Source organism: Cygnus olor, chromosome 24, assembly GCF_009769625.2.
Source record: "Cygnus olor isolate bCygOlo1 chromosome 24, bCygOlo1.pri.v2, whole genome shotgun sequence".
Taxonomy (NCBI): Eukaryota; Metazoa; Chordata; class Aves; order Anseriformes; family Anatidae; genus Cygnus; species Cygnus olor.
The window spans coordinates 3,170,747-3,185,105 of NC_049192.1; the positions used below are offsets into that span (position 1 = coordinate 3,170,747).

At 59.6% G+C, this 14,359-nt stretch overlaps 2 protein-coding genes across 3 annotated transcripts; both read left to right on the forward strand.

Moving 5' to 3' along the window:
• Positions 1–1,244: 1,244 nt before the first annotated feature.
• Positions 1,245–2,924, forward strand: GOLT1A (golgi transport 1A). Its single transcript, XM_040535433.1, has 5 exons — positions 1,245–1,310; positions 1,849–1,968; positions 2,054–2,232; positions 2,422–2,485; positions 2,678–2,924. Exons 1-5 carry the CDS (start codon positions 1,245–1,247, stop codon positions 2,714–2,716), a joined length of 468 nt encoding a protein of 155 aa, XP_040391367.1. The 3' UTR covers positions 2,717–2,924.
• A 4,168-nt stretch (positions 2,925–7,092) lies between these two features.
• Positions 7,093–12,550, forward strand: REN (renin). Of its 2 annotated transcripts, XM_040536165.1 has the most exons (10): positions 7,093–7,733; positions 8,319–8,475; positions 8,611–8,734; positions 9,005–9,123; positions 9,272–9,468; positions 10,214–10,222; positions 10,519–10,641; positions 11,156–11,300; positions 11,380–11,478; positions 11,876–12,550. In XM_040536165.1, exons 1-10 carry the CDS (start codon positions 7,633–7,635, stop codon positions 12,035–12,037), a joined length of 1,236 nt encoding a protein of 411 aa, XP_040392099.1. In that variant the 5' UTR covers positions 7,093–7,632; the 3' UTR covers positions 12,038–12,550. The 2 variants fall into 2 exon arrangements, with proteins under 2 accessions (XP_040392099.1, XP_040392100.1); XM_040536166.1 differs by lacking the exon at positions 10,214–10,222.
• The last annotated feature ends 1,809 nt before the right edge of the window (positions 12,551–14,359 follow it).

A 14,359-nucleotide genomic window follows, 5' to 3' on the forward strand; every position in this document is an offset into this window, starting at 1 on the left:
ATGCCTTAATATATGTTTTATGGAAATTCTACATTTATAATATATATATATATTTGTTTTTCTCTTCTTTTCTGGGAGGTACTGTTTTGTGCTAATCTCTCTCTCTGCAGGGTTGTTGGCACCAGCCCTGCCAATGCATTACAAAAGCAGATTCTTTGCCAATTTATCAGAAAAAGAAAAAGAAAAAAAAAGAACTATTTAAAATATATATATATTTTCTGCTTTTATTAAAAGCAAATTTATTTAAAATAAAATATAAAGAGACTGTAAGTTTGAAGAGATGACGCCTTTATTTCCCCGTCCCTGGGCGCAGAGGCGTGCCGGCCGGGGCAGGCTCCCCAGCTTGTGTAAATCGGGGTGCTGGGGGTGGTGCAGACCCCTTTACACCGGCTGTACACACCTGCCCGGGGGGGGGCACGCAGGCCTGTAGCTGGCAAATTGCCCCCGTCTCCAGTGGCTGGAGGAGGTGGGCGCGTGGCCGTGCCCCTGCCACTGGTGCGCGGGGTCCAAGCCTGCCCCAGGCTGCGAGCGCAGCCCCGTGCACCAGCATCCCGCGGCTGCAGTGTTGTGGAACTGGGTTGTCGTTTTGTTTTTTAGGGAAAAAAAAATACATTTTAATTCTTAATTTTATTTTGGTTATTATTTTTCATAACACTTCATATAGCAGTGACTTGTAACCGAGAAGGAATTTGCATCGGGAGGAAATCTATTTATGCACTAGGGGGGGGGGGTGGGAAAGGGGATAGTTGTTTTCTGGATTTTTTTGCTAGTGTTAGAGAAATAAAAGTATCTATGAAAAAATGCGATGCCGGTGTCTTTTGTACTGTGTTGACCTCAGGTAACAATTTTAATACCAGACTGAACAGTGGGCAGACATCTGTAGGGTCTCACCGTGCAGGAAGGACCTTGCCCGTAGCTCAGGGGCTGGCGGCACGTTCTCCTCCCTCTCCCTGTTTTACTGGGTTTATTTCCCCTTTAGGATTTATTTTAGGTGCAGCTACTCAACAGAGGGGAAAAAAAAAAATGTTGTACCCGGCAAATTTGTATAAACCCAAGAAATAAAAGCGGCCGGTTTGGAAAGGGAGCCGCTCCTGGCGTCCCCGCCGGTGGAGCCGCGGCGCTGCGGGGCCGTTAATGATTTGCAGGATGACGTGGGGACCGAAGGCCTTTCCAAGGGTCACTGCCGGGGAGTGCGTGGAAGGGCGGCCGCCCTCGCCGGCCTCACCCGGCCCCCCGGCAGCAAGATGGTGACTCTGAGCGACTTCCAGCGTAAGCGGGCAGCCGGTGGCCGCGGGGATGCTCGGCAGGGTGTGGGATGCGCCGTGGGGACGTGCCGGGGCTGGAGGCTGCTGGCTGGGGACATCGGGGCAGGGAGAGGGGACGATGGCGTGAAGCCCATCGTGGTGCGGGGAGCATGGGGGGAGCCTGGATGGGATGTGGGTGCTGCACCCCGGTGGGTGCTGGTGTTGTGGGGGGCTCTGCAGGGGGAGCAGCGCTGTGGGGCCGGCTCTGCCCTCGTTCTCTGCCCCTGCTTTGCATGAGGAGAGGCGAGCAGGGAGGTGCCGGCTCCTCGCTGCCTGCCTGAGCATCTCCAGCCTCTCCCAGCACCCGCAGCCTTTGTGCAACTGTTCAGGCAAATGAAAGAGATGACCTTCCCATTTATGTTTTCCTTGTAGTTTTAGTCTGTATTCGGCAGCCCGGAGGGGTTTTAGGGAACCCGGCCGCCTGCCCAAGGTTTTGGCAGGTGGAAAACCTTTGGAGAGAATCTGAAAGAACATTTCTGGGAGGGAATGGGATGGGGAGGCTCCAAGAAGAGCAACCGCAGCCCGAGGGGGAGCTTTGTGCCAGAGCCCTCGTCTCAGCCTGTCCTCCACAGGGATCGGCCTGGGACTGGTCGGCTTTGGTGTCTTCTTCATCCTCTTTGGGATGCTCTTGTACTTCGACTCGGTGCTCCTGGCCTTTGGGAACGTGAGTACACCCAGCTGGGGAGGCCCGGAGCCAAAGGCCCGTCTGAGCCAGGCTCATCTCACCCATCCCGCTTTCTTCCTCCCAGATCCTCTTCCTCGCAGGCTTGATCTTCATCATCGGCTTCAGGCGGACCTTCACCTTCTTCTTCCAGAGGCAAAAGCTGAAGGGCACCAGCTTCTTCCTGGGGGGGGTCCTCATCGTCCTCATGCGGTGGCCGCTCCTGGGCATGCTGCTGGAGGCTTACGGCTTCGTCAGCCTCTTCAGGTCTGTTCTGCGGCACCCGGCTGCCACGGCACGGGGTGGGGGCAGCACCAAATCCACGCCACCAGCATCTGCCACGGGATGAAACAGCCCCGCAGCTTGCTGGCCGTGGCACCGTCATGGGCACAGCGCACCCCCCAGCCCCAGGCAGACCCCGTTGCCCTCCTAACGGAGCCTTTTGTTTTGGTGCAGGAGTTTTTTCCCGGTGGCTTTTGGGTTTTTGGGCTCGCTGGGAAATATCCCCGTCCTGACCAAGGTGAGCAGGGCGCTGGGCAAGGATTTCACCCGTGGATGCTTGGGGTCTTCACTCCATGGGTGATGTAAATCGCTGGCACTGCTGAAATAAATCATCATGGATGTACAGGGGAACGTCACCATGGCCTCCGCGCAGCTCCTGGAGGATGCACTGAAATATTTTACCACTAATCCAGTTCTGTCCCTCTTGCAGCTTTTGCAGAAGCTGGGAGAAAGCAGCTCCATGGTGTGACCGCAAGATGGGTCCAGCCGGAGACGGGGCAGCGCAAGCGAGCCGTGGGTCCCGCGGGACCGGGAGCTGCTGCCCCAGGGCTCGGAGCTGGCCCCGCTGCAGGGACAGTGCCTCGCAGGCTGCGCCAGGCAGGCTTGGTAGCTATTATTTTATTTTTTTTTTCTTCCCCTGATGAGAATTTGATTTAATTAAAAAACGTGTCTGAGACTGAACCCAGGCTGTGCTCCTTTCCTGAGGCTCAGAGCCTGCTCCGGCTCTGGCTCCTCTTAGTGCCACCCAGAAGCATGATGGCCTTGGTGGGAGGTGGCACCAGGACCTTCCCACGGCCACAGCTGGTGATGGCACAGGGACCTTGCCGTGGCCACGGCTCGTGGTGGCACGGGGAGCTCGCAGGGGCTGTGGCTGCCTTCCCACGCACCCAGCGGGGTCGTGGGCTGCGGCAAGCAGAGCCCAGGGAGCAGCAGGAGAGGGCAGGGGAGGTTAGGAAAACACCCATTATACCCCATTAACATTTCATGACCCCATCGGAGGAGAGTAAATTACCCCTTTCAAATCCAGTGACCATAAAAAAGCAAACGACATCCGAGGTTATTAATTAATTGAGAGATGCTGGGGTGGGAGGGGGGCTGAAGCACTTGTAGGGAAGCATGCGGACATGGAGCTGCTATCTCGGAGCACTATCAGCCTGTGTTTGCGTTTCCCACAGCCCCATTTCCCATGGGATGCACCCGGCCTGGGCGCACCGGTGGCAGCTTGGGGGGGGCTGCTGGTGGAGCTGGGGCAGCCAGGATGGCTCTGAGCAGGGGACAGGACGGGCTGTTTGGGATGGCTGCTGGGGGCAGTGAGGTGAGTTTGAAGGAACCATTTTTTCCTGGGATGCGGAGAATCCTCTCTCCAGGAGCAGCACTGCCAGCTCGATAACCTGGCGGGGCTGCAATCCGAGGCATGAGCTCCGTGGATGCAAGCCAGGTTCCTGTGAGCACTTGGGGAGCCGGGTGCAAGTCAGGAGTTTAATTAAACCGGGGCAATCACATCAAAGCGGGTCCCTGTGCAGATCCCCTTCTTAAATTGCAAGAATTAATTAACAAGGTTGCGCTGAACCTGTTCCCTCCTGATTGAAGCGCAGCCCCGGCGAGGCAGTGGCTGTGCCCGGCGGCACTCCGCAGACACTGCATCGGGGCGAGGGCTGCAGTTGCTTTGCAGCAGGTGAAAGCGGAGCTGGGAACAGCTCTGGGAGCGCAGCTGATGTGGGGTATCTCGTTTGGGCACCCGAAGCCCAGCCCCAGCACCCAGCTGAGCCCTGGGTTGCAGGGGATGAGCTCTCCGGTGGGAATAAAGCAGCGCAGCCCTAGGGGGAGCTCTGTTTGGGGGAAGCTGCCCCTTGCTGCTGGTTTGCAGGGGGCACCTTCAGTCTGAGTGCAGGTTGTTAGCTTTTTTCCCATCCTGAAAGCCTCTGCTGCAGTTTCCTGGGGTGAGCTTGGCTGTGGGTAGGAGGAAGGCAGGAGTGGGACAGGCATCAGGGTCACGTTTGGTGGTAAAGGAGCCGGGCTTGGAGCACACCAAGAGCTGGGAAGAGCTCAGACATCCCAGGCTCGGATATCACGCAGGTGGCTGAGGGCTGCAGCCTCCTTGGCGCATATCTGTGATGCCTGTCTTTGCTCTATCCCAGCTGAAAACCTGCATTTGGGCTGCAGAGCTTCTCACAGACAGACTTCATCTGCTGGGAGCCACCAAGACAGAGGCATGGTGCTGGAAACCTCACGTGCACCGTAACAAAACTCTCTATATTTAACCCCCCATCCCTGGGGCAGCCGTGAGCTGCCTCGGGGGCAGAGTGGATGCTGCCCTCCTGGGCCTGCGTCAGAGCCTCCTCTCAGGGTGATGTTTTCCCTCTGCTTCAGCCAACTGCTGCCTCCGTGGGACCTGCTGGAGGGGGTTTGGTTTTAGGAAAACACTTTGGGTGAAGCCCTGGCTCTGCTGACGTCAGTGGCTGAATTCCCCCTGGTGCTGGTGCAATTCGTTTTCCTCTCCATCTTTCCCAAAAGTTGCTTTTACGCTTGAGCTTTTCAGTCCTTTGGAGCAAGGATCCTCAGGTGTTTTTGTTTTCTTTTCCCCCAGCAACAAACTCAGGCTAGAGATGTGTGTAAAATACGTGGGAAGCACAGAAATGCATCTACTTTTTGTATTGTTTAAAGAGATCCCTCAAGAAAAATAAAGCTATTTTGCAGAATTTCCTAATGATGTTGCTTAGAGAGGGATGGTTACAAGCACGAAGCTCAAACTTTATTCTGAAGTGCCCTTGTTCAGATCAGCCCAGCATTAGAGAGGAGCACAATTTCCTTGCAGGAAAGTGTTGTTGCCCTTTGGAAAGCATTTTCCTTGAATCCGCTCTTAGCTCAATCACTTGGCTCCTTGAAAGCAGGCAGGAAATAACTTGAAGAGTATTCCCCTGTTATTTCCAGATGAGCTGCTCCTTCTAGGATGTGGAACGGTGCGAAACCCTCTGAAGGAACCTGCAGCAGGCTCCCAGCAGCAGCACACAAATCAGCCGGGGGAAATTGCAGCCTTGCCTGATGGCCTCTTATCTTAACTCGTTGCAAATTCAGGTGCTTTGGTGAGCAGAACTCCACGATGCTTCAGGGCTCTGTGGGAAGGGCTCAGCACCCTCCTCGTGGGTCTGATCTCCCTTAGGGCAGGGGATAAAGTCCGGGAGGTCTGGAGGCAGCTGATGTCCCTGTGGCTGTCCTTCTGTGCGTTAGCAGTGCTGCTCCCCCCTGCCCTACTCCCTATAACCCCGCACACAAACGCACCCTTTGCTGGTTATTTAGAGCCCCGTGGCAGCTCTTTCCATCGCTGTTCCCGTGCACCATCTGCTCGTCCTGCCGTTGGTGGAGGTGGCTGGAAAATGCCTTGAGGGGATTTTCCTTGCACGGAGGAAGGAGTCGTGCACCAAGGGGTCATCCTCTGGCACTGCCTGCCTGTTTGCTTGCCTGCCAGCCCAGCCCTGGGGCTGGCACTGCCTGCTGCAAGGCAACAGCCCTCAGTTCTTCTGCAGCTCCCCTGCCACGGGCTTCGGTAAGTTGGTTTTGCCTGTTTAAGCCTTGGTTTTCCTCCCTGGGGACCAGCACCAGGCAGTGCCTGGCCCTGTACCCGCATCCCATTGCCTTTCCCAGCTGCTTCCCACTCTGGTGGCCCCAGGGGGACGAGTCCGTCTATCCCTCCTGCGGGAAAGCTGAGCCTGGAGCCATACCCTGCGGCTTCAGCATCCTTGGGGTCCTGTGGACATGCTCTCCCCTGGTCAAAGCAGAGCTGGAAACGCCGGAGCCCCACGGCCCCGTGCCCTGGGATCACCTTCCCTGGGCTGACGCGGTCCCTTTTGATGTCACGCTGCAACCCCAACCCCTCCTTTGGGGACCTGGGCTCTGCAAAGCTAACAAGCCCATGGGATGCCCAGGAAGGGAATTTATGCCTGGTGGCTCCTCGCCAGGGGCCAGGCTGCTGCCTCCTGACCCCTCTGCCCGCTGCAGCCCGCGCCGGGGGCACGAGGCCGCCCCCAGTGACGCAGTGCCGGGGCCCTGCGTGGGAAAAGACGTCAGGGCCGGGGGGCAGCATGGCCGGCGGGGGCTGAACCTCGGTGCCCGCTGGGTTCAGCCTTCCCCAGCTCCAAATGCTGCGGCCAAAATTCCCAAGGGATTTTTTGTTTTGTTTTGGTGGAGGGAAGGAGGCCGAAGCCCTGGTTTTGGAAACAAGGTGTCTGTAGGTTGTGGGGTGTCCTCCTCACCCCCCCCCCAAACACCCGTTTCCCCTGTGCAAGGATGCCAGCAGCGCCCTGGACAAATCCTGGCTGCAGCAGGAGTGTGCTGGCATGTTTACGTAGCTGGGGGTTTCAAGGAAGGGCCATGTGCAGCAGCAGGTTTCTTCCGAGAACATTTTTATTGCTGCTGCAGTAATTTCCTACCAAGGTTCCCTGGGGTCAAGTGCTGGGCTCGGAGCCGCGGGGCCTGGTCCAGCACACGGGCACCCCGCACACCAGAGCCGCAGCCTGGGCTGGGTGCTGAGCAGGGAGCCACAGCCCTGCATGAGCCATCCGTGTTCCTTGTGTGAAGGAGATGCTGCTGCTGGTTTGGGGCAGCTCAGCTTGCCATCTGTGCATCCCCTTGGTTCATGTCCCTTCCAAAATGTAGGGCAGGGGACCGCAAATTGGCCCCCCAGCAGTGCTGAGCTCCTCTGCACCCTGCTCATAGGGGGTAGAGAGCCGGCAGCTCCTCCTGACCAGCTGCAGGTGCTCGTACCTTGATCAACTCCAAGTTCAGCTCCTCTCTGCCCCCGGGTCCTCTTCCCTTGCTGGTGTCACTAAGCTGGGGGGGGCTTCTCCCCCTTTGCTGGGCTCAGAGCAGCCCCCATAAGGGCAGCAGGGGCTGGTGGGGTTGCACATAGCGTCCGTATGGCCAAGGGGCTGCGGTTGCTGATCCTACCCCTGGCCCTTTGGGAAAACCCCACTCCTCTGCTCTCCTCTGCCCTGCTCAGCTTGGGGCAAGCTCCTGGGCAGCATGGCCAGGCTAGAGCCGAGCCACCCCTGTGTCCCCGTCACCAGTATCTTTCCTGAGGGACACCCACAGGCGCTTGGCCCATGTCCTGCAGGTGCTGTGCCAGCGATGGCCTGGTGCTGGCACCAAGCAGGGCTGAGGAGAGCGTGGGTTAGGGGCTCGCAGCCACTCCCAGCTGCCTTTGCCAGCCCATGGGATCCACCATGGGCACTCCCCAGCCACCTGCACCGCGCTGCCTGCAGCATCCCCAGCCCTCCCTCGGCCAGCGGGGAGGAGAAACCCACGGGGAGGCAGAAGCCCAGGCTATAAAAACATCCTCCCCTCTGGGACGCAGGGAAGCAGAGGAGGAGGCTGCCCTGGGAGAGCGCGATGCTGGCTGGACACAGCAGGAGGGTGCTGCAGTACCTGCTGTTCCTGGCCCTGACCTGGGGTGCCAGCTTCTTCCACTCGCCGGCCCAGGCTTTGCAGAGGTACCAGCCATGCATGAGGACCGTGATGTGCTGGGTCTTGCTGTCTCACCTTGCTTCTCAGCGCTCAGGATGGTGCTGAGGGCCCGAGAGCTCTCCTCCTGCGGCACCTGGTGCAGCTCTGCTCCCCCGGACCCACTGAGAAACACCTCATCTCCTCCTTTTCTCCTCTGCACTGGCACAGCTCACCTTCCTCGCTTCTCTTCGCCTCTCCCTCTGAGCACCGCGTGGCTTAGCAGCAGCTCTGCCTCCGAAATAGCCCACGAGGTCAAGGCAATGCCTTTCGCTCGCAGAACCGCCGAGCCTCAATGCAGCGTGTGGCCACCCTGTGCCACCAAAGCCCGGTGCCGGGAGGGTTCCTCCTGCGGCAGCCACCCCCGGGGTCCCCCCTCAGTGTCCCTGCGCCCCGAGTGCCACATCCCTGCGGGGGGGAGAGGGACCAAGGGGGGGCCTGGCTGCGGCCCCAGAGCGCAGGGAGCTGCTGCCACCTAGAGCCGCCCGCTTGGATCTCCCAGCGCAGGGCAGCAGGGAGCTGGGGGGCTCCGGTGGGTGCCCCTCATGCCCCCCAGCCCTCTCCTGTGCCCGCAGGATCGCGCTGCGGAGGATGCCGTCCATCCGGCAGACGCTGCAGGAGATGGGCGTGAAGGTGGCGGACGTCTTCCCCGAGCTGCGGCAGGGCAGGCGCAGCGGGGCGGCCGGCCCCCGAAACGGGACGGCTCCCACCCTCCTCACCAACTACCTGGACGTGAGGCCCTCCCTAAATTGGGGCTTGGTGCCCTCCCATATCCTTCACCCCTCATTTGGCACCAGCTCCAGCACCGAAATCTGGAGTGCTAGCCGTGCACCCCATGTAACAGCCCCCGTGCTCTGCTTCTTCCAGACACAGTATTTTGGCGAGATCAGCATCGGGACCCCCGCGCAGACCTTCAAGGTGGTCTTCGACACGGGCTCGGCCAACCTGTGGGTGCCATCCTGCAAGTGCTCCCCCCTCTACAGCGCCTGCGGTGAGTGCCGGGGTGGGGGCACAGTCGGACCCCGGGGCTGACCCCCTCCAGCCCCAGCTGCGCCCCGTGGATGTGGACAATTCCCTTGACCTCGAGGGGTGCTCACAGCCCTTTGCCTTTGCCCAGCGGGGTCTGTTCACCGCTGTGGGGTCTCCTGGTGCTGGGGCAGGCTGGGTTCATCCTCCCCCATAGGCCGGGGGAGCAGGGACCGCCAGCCAGTCCCTCTGTCCCCTCCCTCGCTGTCTTTGATGCCCTTCTGCCCCTCCCCAGTTTCCCACAGCCGCTACGACTCCTCCAAGTCGCGGACGTACATTGCCAACGGCACCGGCTTCGCCATCCGCTACGGGACGGGGAGCGTCAAAGGCTTCCTCAGCCAGGACGTGGTCATGGTGAGTGCATGCCCTGAATTTTGGAGCACCTGGATCTGCGAGGGGGCTCTGCTCCCCGATATGAGCCCAGCCAGGTACCTAAGAAAGGGGGGCTCTGTTGGTTTTGGACCCCCCAGCTCCCTGCAAAGACACTCGTGCTCTTCCCCAGGTGTCGGACATCCCCATCATCCAGGTGTTTGCCGAGGCCACGGCGCTGCCCGCCTTCCCCTTCATCTTTGCCAGGTTTGACGGGGTCCTGGGCATGGGATACCCCAGCCAGGCCATCGACGGCATCACCCCTGTCTTCGACCGCATCCTCTCCCAGCAGATCCTCAAGGAAGACGTGTTCTCCGTCTACTACAGCCGGTGGGTCTCGCAGGGCTGGGGAGGTGTCTTTTTTTGCAAAGTGTGGGTGTTGCAATTGTGTTGGTGCTGGGGTCACGTCTTAGGGTTGGGAAGAAGGCACAGATGGGGCTGTGGGACCTGGGCTGGGGTGGAGGGCACGGGGAGGGTGCCCAAAGGAGCTGGGGTGGAACAAGGTGGCCCAGGAGGCAGAGCTGGGGGGGTGCTCAGCAGGGAGTGCTGGGGACGGCTGCTCCCTGCTCATTTGTCACCGTCAGGCTGCAAAGTCTCTGGCTCTGCTCACAGGGCCGGAACCATCAAAGCAGGGAGTGGAATCAGGGCTTCACCTAAAGGCAAAATTGAAAAAAAAAAAAAAAAAAAAAAAAAGGAAGAAAAACCTGCATCAGCAAACCTTCCTGCTTCATTTCTTGCCCCAAGCTTTTGTGGGCCAGCAGCACTAAATCCCACAGGAGCAGAGGAAGGGCCCTTTCCTGGCAGACCAGGAACGCTGCTCCCTCCCCGCACTGACCATCGATCATGGCCACAGCAGCCTGATGATGTGCAACAGCGACCAGCCCCACAAATGCGTGCTTGAAGCACAAAGTGTGGCTCTTTACCTCAACTAGAGGTGGATTCATCCATAACAAACAAGCCCTAAGGATGCTAGCTGCACTTACAACCTCACCCAGGTGCTGCTTGGGTGCCCACAGCCCCCCCGGGACACCGCCACCTGCAGAGCACAGCCTTACAGAGCCTCTCCTTTTTGCAGAGCTTCGAAGTAAGAAGACAAGCAGGAGCTCTCAAGGCAGCACCCACTAACAGGCACCGTGCACCCTGGGGCGGCAGACCCCAAAGCTGCAGCACCGGGCTCCACCTGCACACCTGCACCCAGCTGCTCGGGGACCCGCCTGCTGCAGCCCTCGATCCTCTTGTCTTGCACCCTCTGGACTAACCCAGGATTTCTCCTGCTCTGCTCACTGGGATGGAAGCCCTGCATGCTGCTGCCCTCTGCCCCTGGGCTTTCAGGGACCCCAAATGAGGGGGGGAGTCACCCCGTTGTGTTTTGCACCCTAGGAACGCTCCCCTGAAACCCGGCGGGGAAATAATCCTTGGAGGCAGCGACCCAGCCTACTACACCGGCGACTTCCACTACCTGAGCGTCAGCAAGAGCGGCTACTGGCAGATCAGCATGAAGGGGTGAGGACAGGGAGCACCTCGATATGGCCCCAGGCAAATCCTACAAACCACCCTGGGCTTGTGAGGGTTGGCCTGGGAGAAGCACGCTGGGGGTGGCAGGGAGATTTTCCCCCCTGGAAGGGAGGCAGCGGGGTGGGCTCCTCTGGCACGGAGCCGCAGGGCGATGAGCATCACGGTGCTGGGGAATGCGGAGGGGGAGGCACCACCGTGGGCTGATCCAGCTCTGAAGCTGCGGTGGAGGAATTTAACCCCCTTCAGCCTGCAGCGGCAGTGCGAGGCGCTGAAACAAGTCTGCTTTGTTTGATTTTAAAAAATAAAAAATGAAAAAGGCACATGCTGAAGCTTAGCTTGCGCGTTTGAGAAGCTTGAAGGTGCCCCCGGAGGGCTGATGTGCTGGGGGCACTGGGAACAGCACAAGCTCTGCTCGGCTGGTGTTTCTGGCCAAGGAAGCCCTGGGAGCTGAGCTGTGGCCACCATGGGAGGCTCAGGGTCGCCCCTCTGCCTCCTGCTGCAGGGTGTCTGTAGGGGCTGAAGTGTTATTCTGCAAGGAAGGCTGCTCGGTGGCCATCGACACCGGAGCATCCTACATCACCGGCCCGGCCGGCCCCGTGTCCGTGCTGATGAAAGCCATCGGGGCAGCAGAAATGGCTGAAGGAGAGGTGAGCGAAGCCCTGCTCCGTGTCCCTGTCCCACACCCCAGCCCAGCCCGGGGCTCAGCACCGTCTCCTCCTCCCGCAGTACGTGGTTGACTGCGACCGAGTCCCCCAGCTGCCCAACATCTCCTTCCACCTGGGCGGCAAGGCATACGCGCTCGGCGGCTCAGCCTACGTCCTACGGGTAAGCTGCATCCCTCCATGCGGGTGGGAGGGCAGGGATGGGACCACCACGGGGAGAGTGACACAGCTCGAGTGCCTCCGGGAGCATCCTGTGCTGTGCTGCATCCTCCTCGCTCTCCCAAGGCAGCTGCAGCGAGCCCCAGAGGAATGCTTCTCATTTTTCCCCAAACCCTCCTGCTCAGCAGAGGTGTCCAGATGAGCCAGATCAACCTGTTGCTGCTTTCTAGGGGGGTGACTGGGGGAGATTTGGGGTGAAAGCAAAGAGCAGAGACAGGCAGGGATATCCCGTGAAGGAAGGGAATTGAAGGCCAAGAGCAGGGTATGGGGCTGGGGATGGCACAGTGCGCTAGAAATTGCCGTCCTGGCACCTCTGTCACGGGCTCTGCTCCTCCCTGCAGCAATCCCAGTACGGGGAGGACGTCTGCGTGGTGGCTTTCTCGGGGCTGGACATCCCCCCGCCTGCTGGCCCCCTCTGGATCCTGGGCGCCAGCTTCATCGGGCACTACTACACCAAATTCGACCGGCGCAACAACCGCATCGGCTTCGCCACGGCCCGCTGAGCGCCGGGGCCCCAGGGGGTTTTGGGGAGCCAGCTGGGAGGCAGGAGCAGCACCCAGGAGAAGCAAATGGGAATGCAAACGGGAACGGCGTTTCCTTAAAGCACAGCCACCTCCTCTCTGTACTGAAGCAACTGCACAGCCTCATGTTCTCCCACTCCAAAACCCCCGCGCTGCTTCCCGAGAGCCTCAGCAGCTGGGGAGATGGGAGCCTGGAGAGCATCCTCCACCGAGCATCCTCCGTCTGGGGGTCCCAGGGGAATCCGGGGTCTGGGGCTGCACCTCCAGAGACTTTCAGGGTGATGTGCAATAGGACCGCATGTGGCAGATCTCTGCTGGCTGGAGCAGAGGTGCTTGCAGCTTGCAGACGCTGTGGAGTGATGGTTTGTTATCGTTATGGTCGTTCTTTGAATGGGAGAAAAATAATCGGGCTGGTTTTAATGGCGCTTGTTTTGGCTGGTGTTATCCCTACCCCTCTTCGTGTTTTAATATTAAACAATCTCAGAGCAACAGGAAGCTGAGTGGATGCTTATTCCTGCAGAAGGAAGAAGTCAGACAAACTTCTTTCAAGGGAATTGCAGAAACAAGTGTTCCTCTTCTGGGATTCAGCACAGCAGGCGCTGCTTTTCTCTCCTTACCCATTTCACGAGAGCGGGACCCCCCTGTGCCTGCCTGCAGGCAAACTGGGGTCTGCACAAACAGCAAGCAAGCCTCTCCTGCAGGAGGTGACCTGCAGCTACCCGTGCCTTGTCCTGCCTTCCCCCAAAGGCCAGTGGCACCCTGGGGACAGCGGGATGGGGCTGTCCGTCTGTCTGCTGCGCTCTGGGGAGGGGAAGGAGCCTGCGGCTCCGGTTCAGGGTGGCTGGCTCTGCCCCACCAGGAAGGCGGCTCCGGCTGCCCCAGTGCCTGATTTGTTTTCACCGCCGCCTTGGCTCGAGCTGCCAGCCCTAGGCTGGTCTCTGCCCCTGCTGCCTGCGGAGCTGCTCAGCGGGTATGCTGGAGCTGCGAGCCCCGGGCTGGAGGTGCAGGCAGCGCTCCCACCACGGGCTGACATTTCTTGTTGAGCTGCAGAGCTGTGGTGGCTCCCATCACAGCGCAGCAGCTGCGAATCCAAGCGTTCCCCAAGGCCAAGCGGTTTGCAAGGCGCTCTCATCTCCCGTTCGACCCGCTCAGGTGCCGTGAGTGCCACGGGGTCTGGAGCACAGCCTGGAGCAAGCCACCATCTGAGCGCAACCGCCTGCAGAAGCTTCTCATCCTCATTTCTGCCACCAGTGATGACTGCTGAGGATTTCCCAGAGCTGCCCAAAGCACAGGCTGGCACGAGCTGATTCTCAGGCCGTCTGGGAGAGCGATGCTCCTTGCAGCACAAGCAGGGCTGCTGCTGCACCGTGCTGCCAGCCAGCAGGCAGGCAGCAACGTGCCAGCCCTCCCTCCCTGCCACTGCAGCCCCTCGTCCCCTTCCCTGCTCCGCGGAAGGGAACAAGGCTCTCCTCGCAGCAGGGAGGATGTGGCTGAGCGGATGTTTTTCCCCACTGGCAGGGTCGAGGTCTGAGTGGCCATGAAGCCTCGCTGGAGTATTTAAACCTCTTCGCGTTGGGATGCGCATCCCTGGGTCTCCAGGGAGGGGAAGTTCAAGGCACCCGAGGATGTTACTTGCTTCTTTCCATCACCTTCTGCAGCAGATCCATTGCCTCTACAGGGCACAAGGAGAGCAGTGGTGATGGCCCCCTGGGGCTGGGGGTGGAGGGAAGGGGCCCTGGCCATCCGCTTTCATCCAGAGCTTCCTGAGCTCACTCCCGTGCGCTCGGCCGCTCTCCGGCAGAGGAAACCCTGGGGCTGGGAAGCAGCAGCCATGTGGGGACGGGCACAGGAGGGGGGACAGAGCCCCCCAGGACCTTCAGCAAGGGGTGGGCTGCACAGGTCAGCTCTGGAACTGCAGCCTGGCCTCTCTGAAGCCTTCTAGGCTCATGGAGATGCTGGCAAGCTTCTCTGCAGGGAAATTTCCCCTTGCAAATAGCTAAGCCTCCTCTGCCCTACCTGTACTGCAAAGGGTCTGGTCTGGAGAGGACCTGAGTGTCTCTGAGCTTGAAAAAGCACCAGGTGATTTTACCCCCCCGTGATAGTCTCTGCATACAGCCCTCAGCTGGAAAATGGTGGGACTGGCCTCCGACAGGAGGTTTTTTGGGGTCTCGTTCTGCTCCTGTTGTTCCGAGCAGTGGGAGGGAAAGGTGCCTGGGCTGCTGTGGTGCTGATGGCGGGCCCCTTAAGCCAGCCTATTAACACCTCTAATAGCCTGTGCCAGGGCGATTTCCTGGTGCCTGCTGT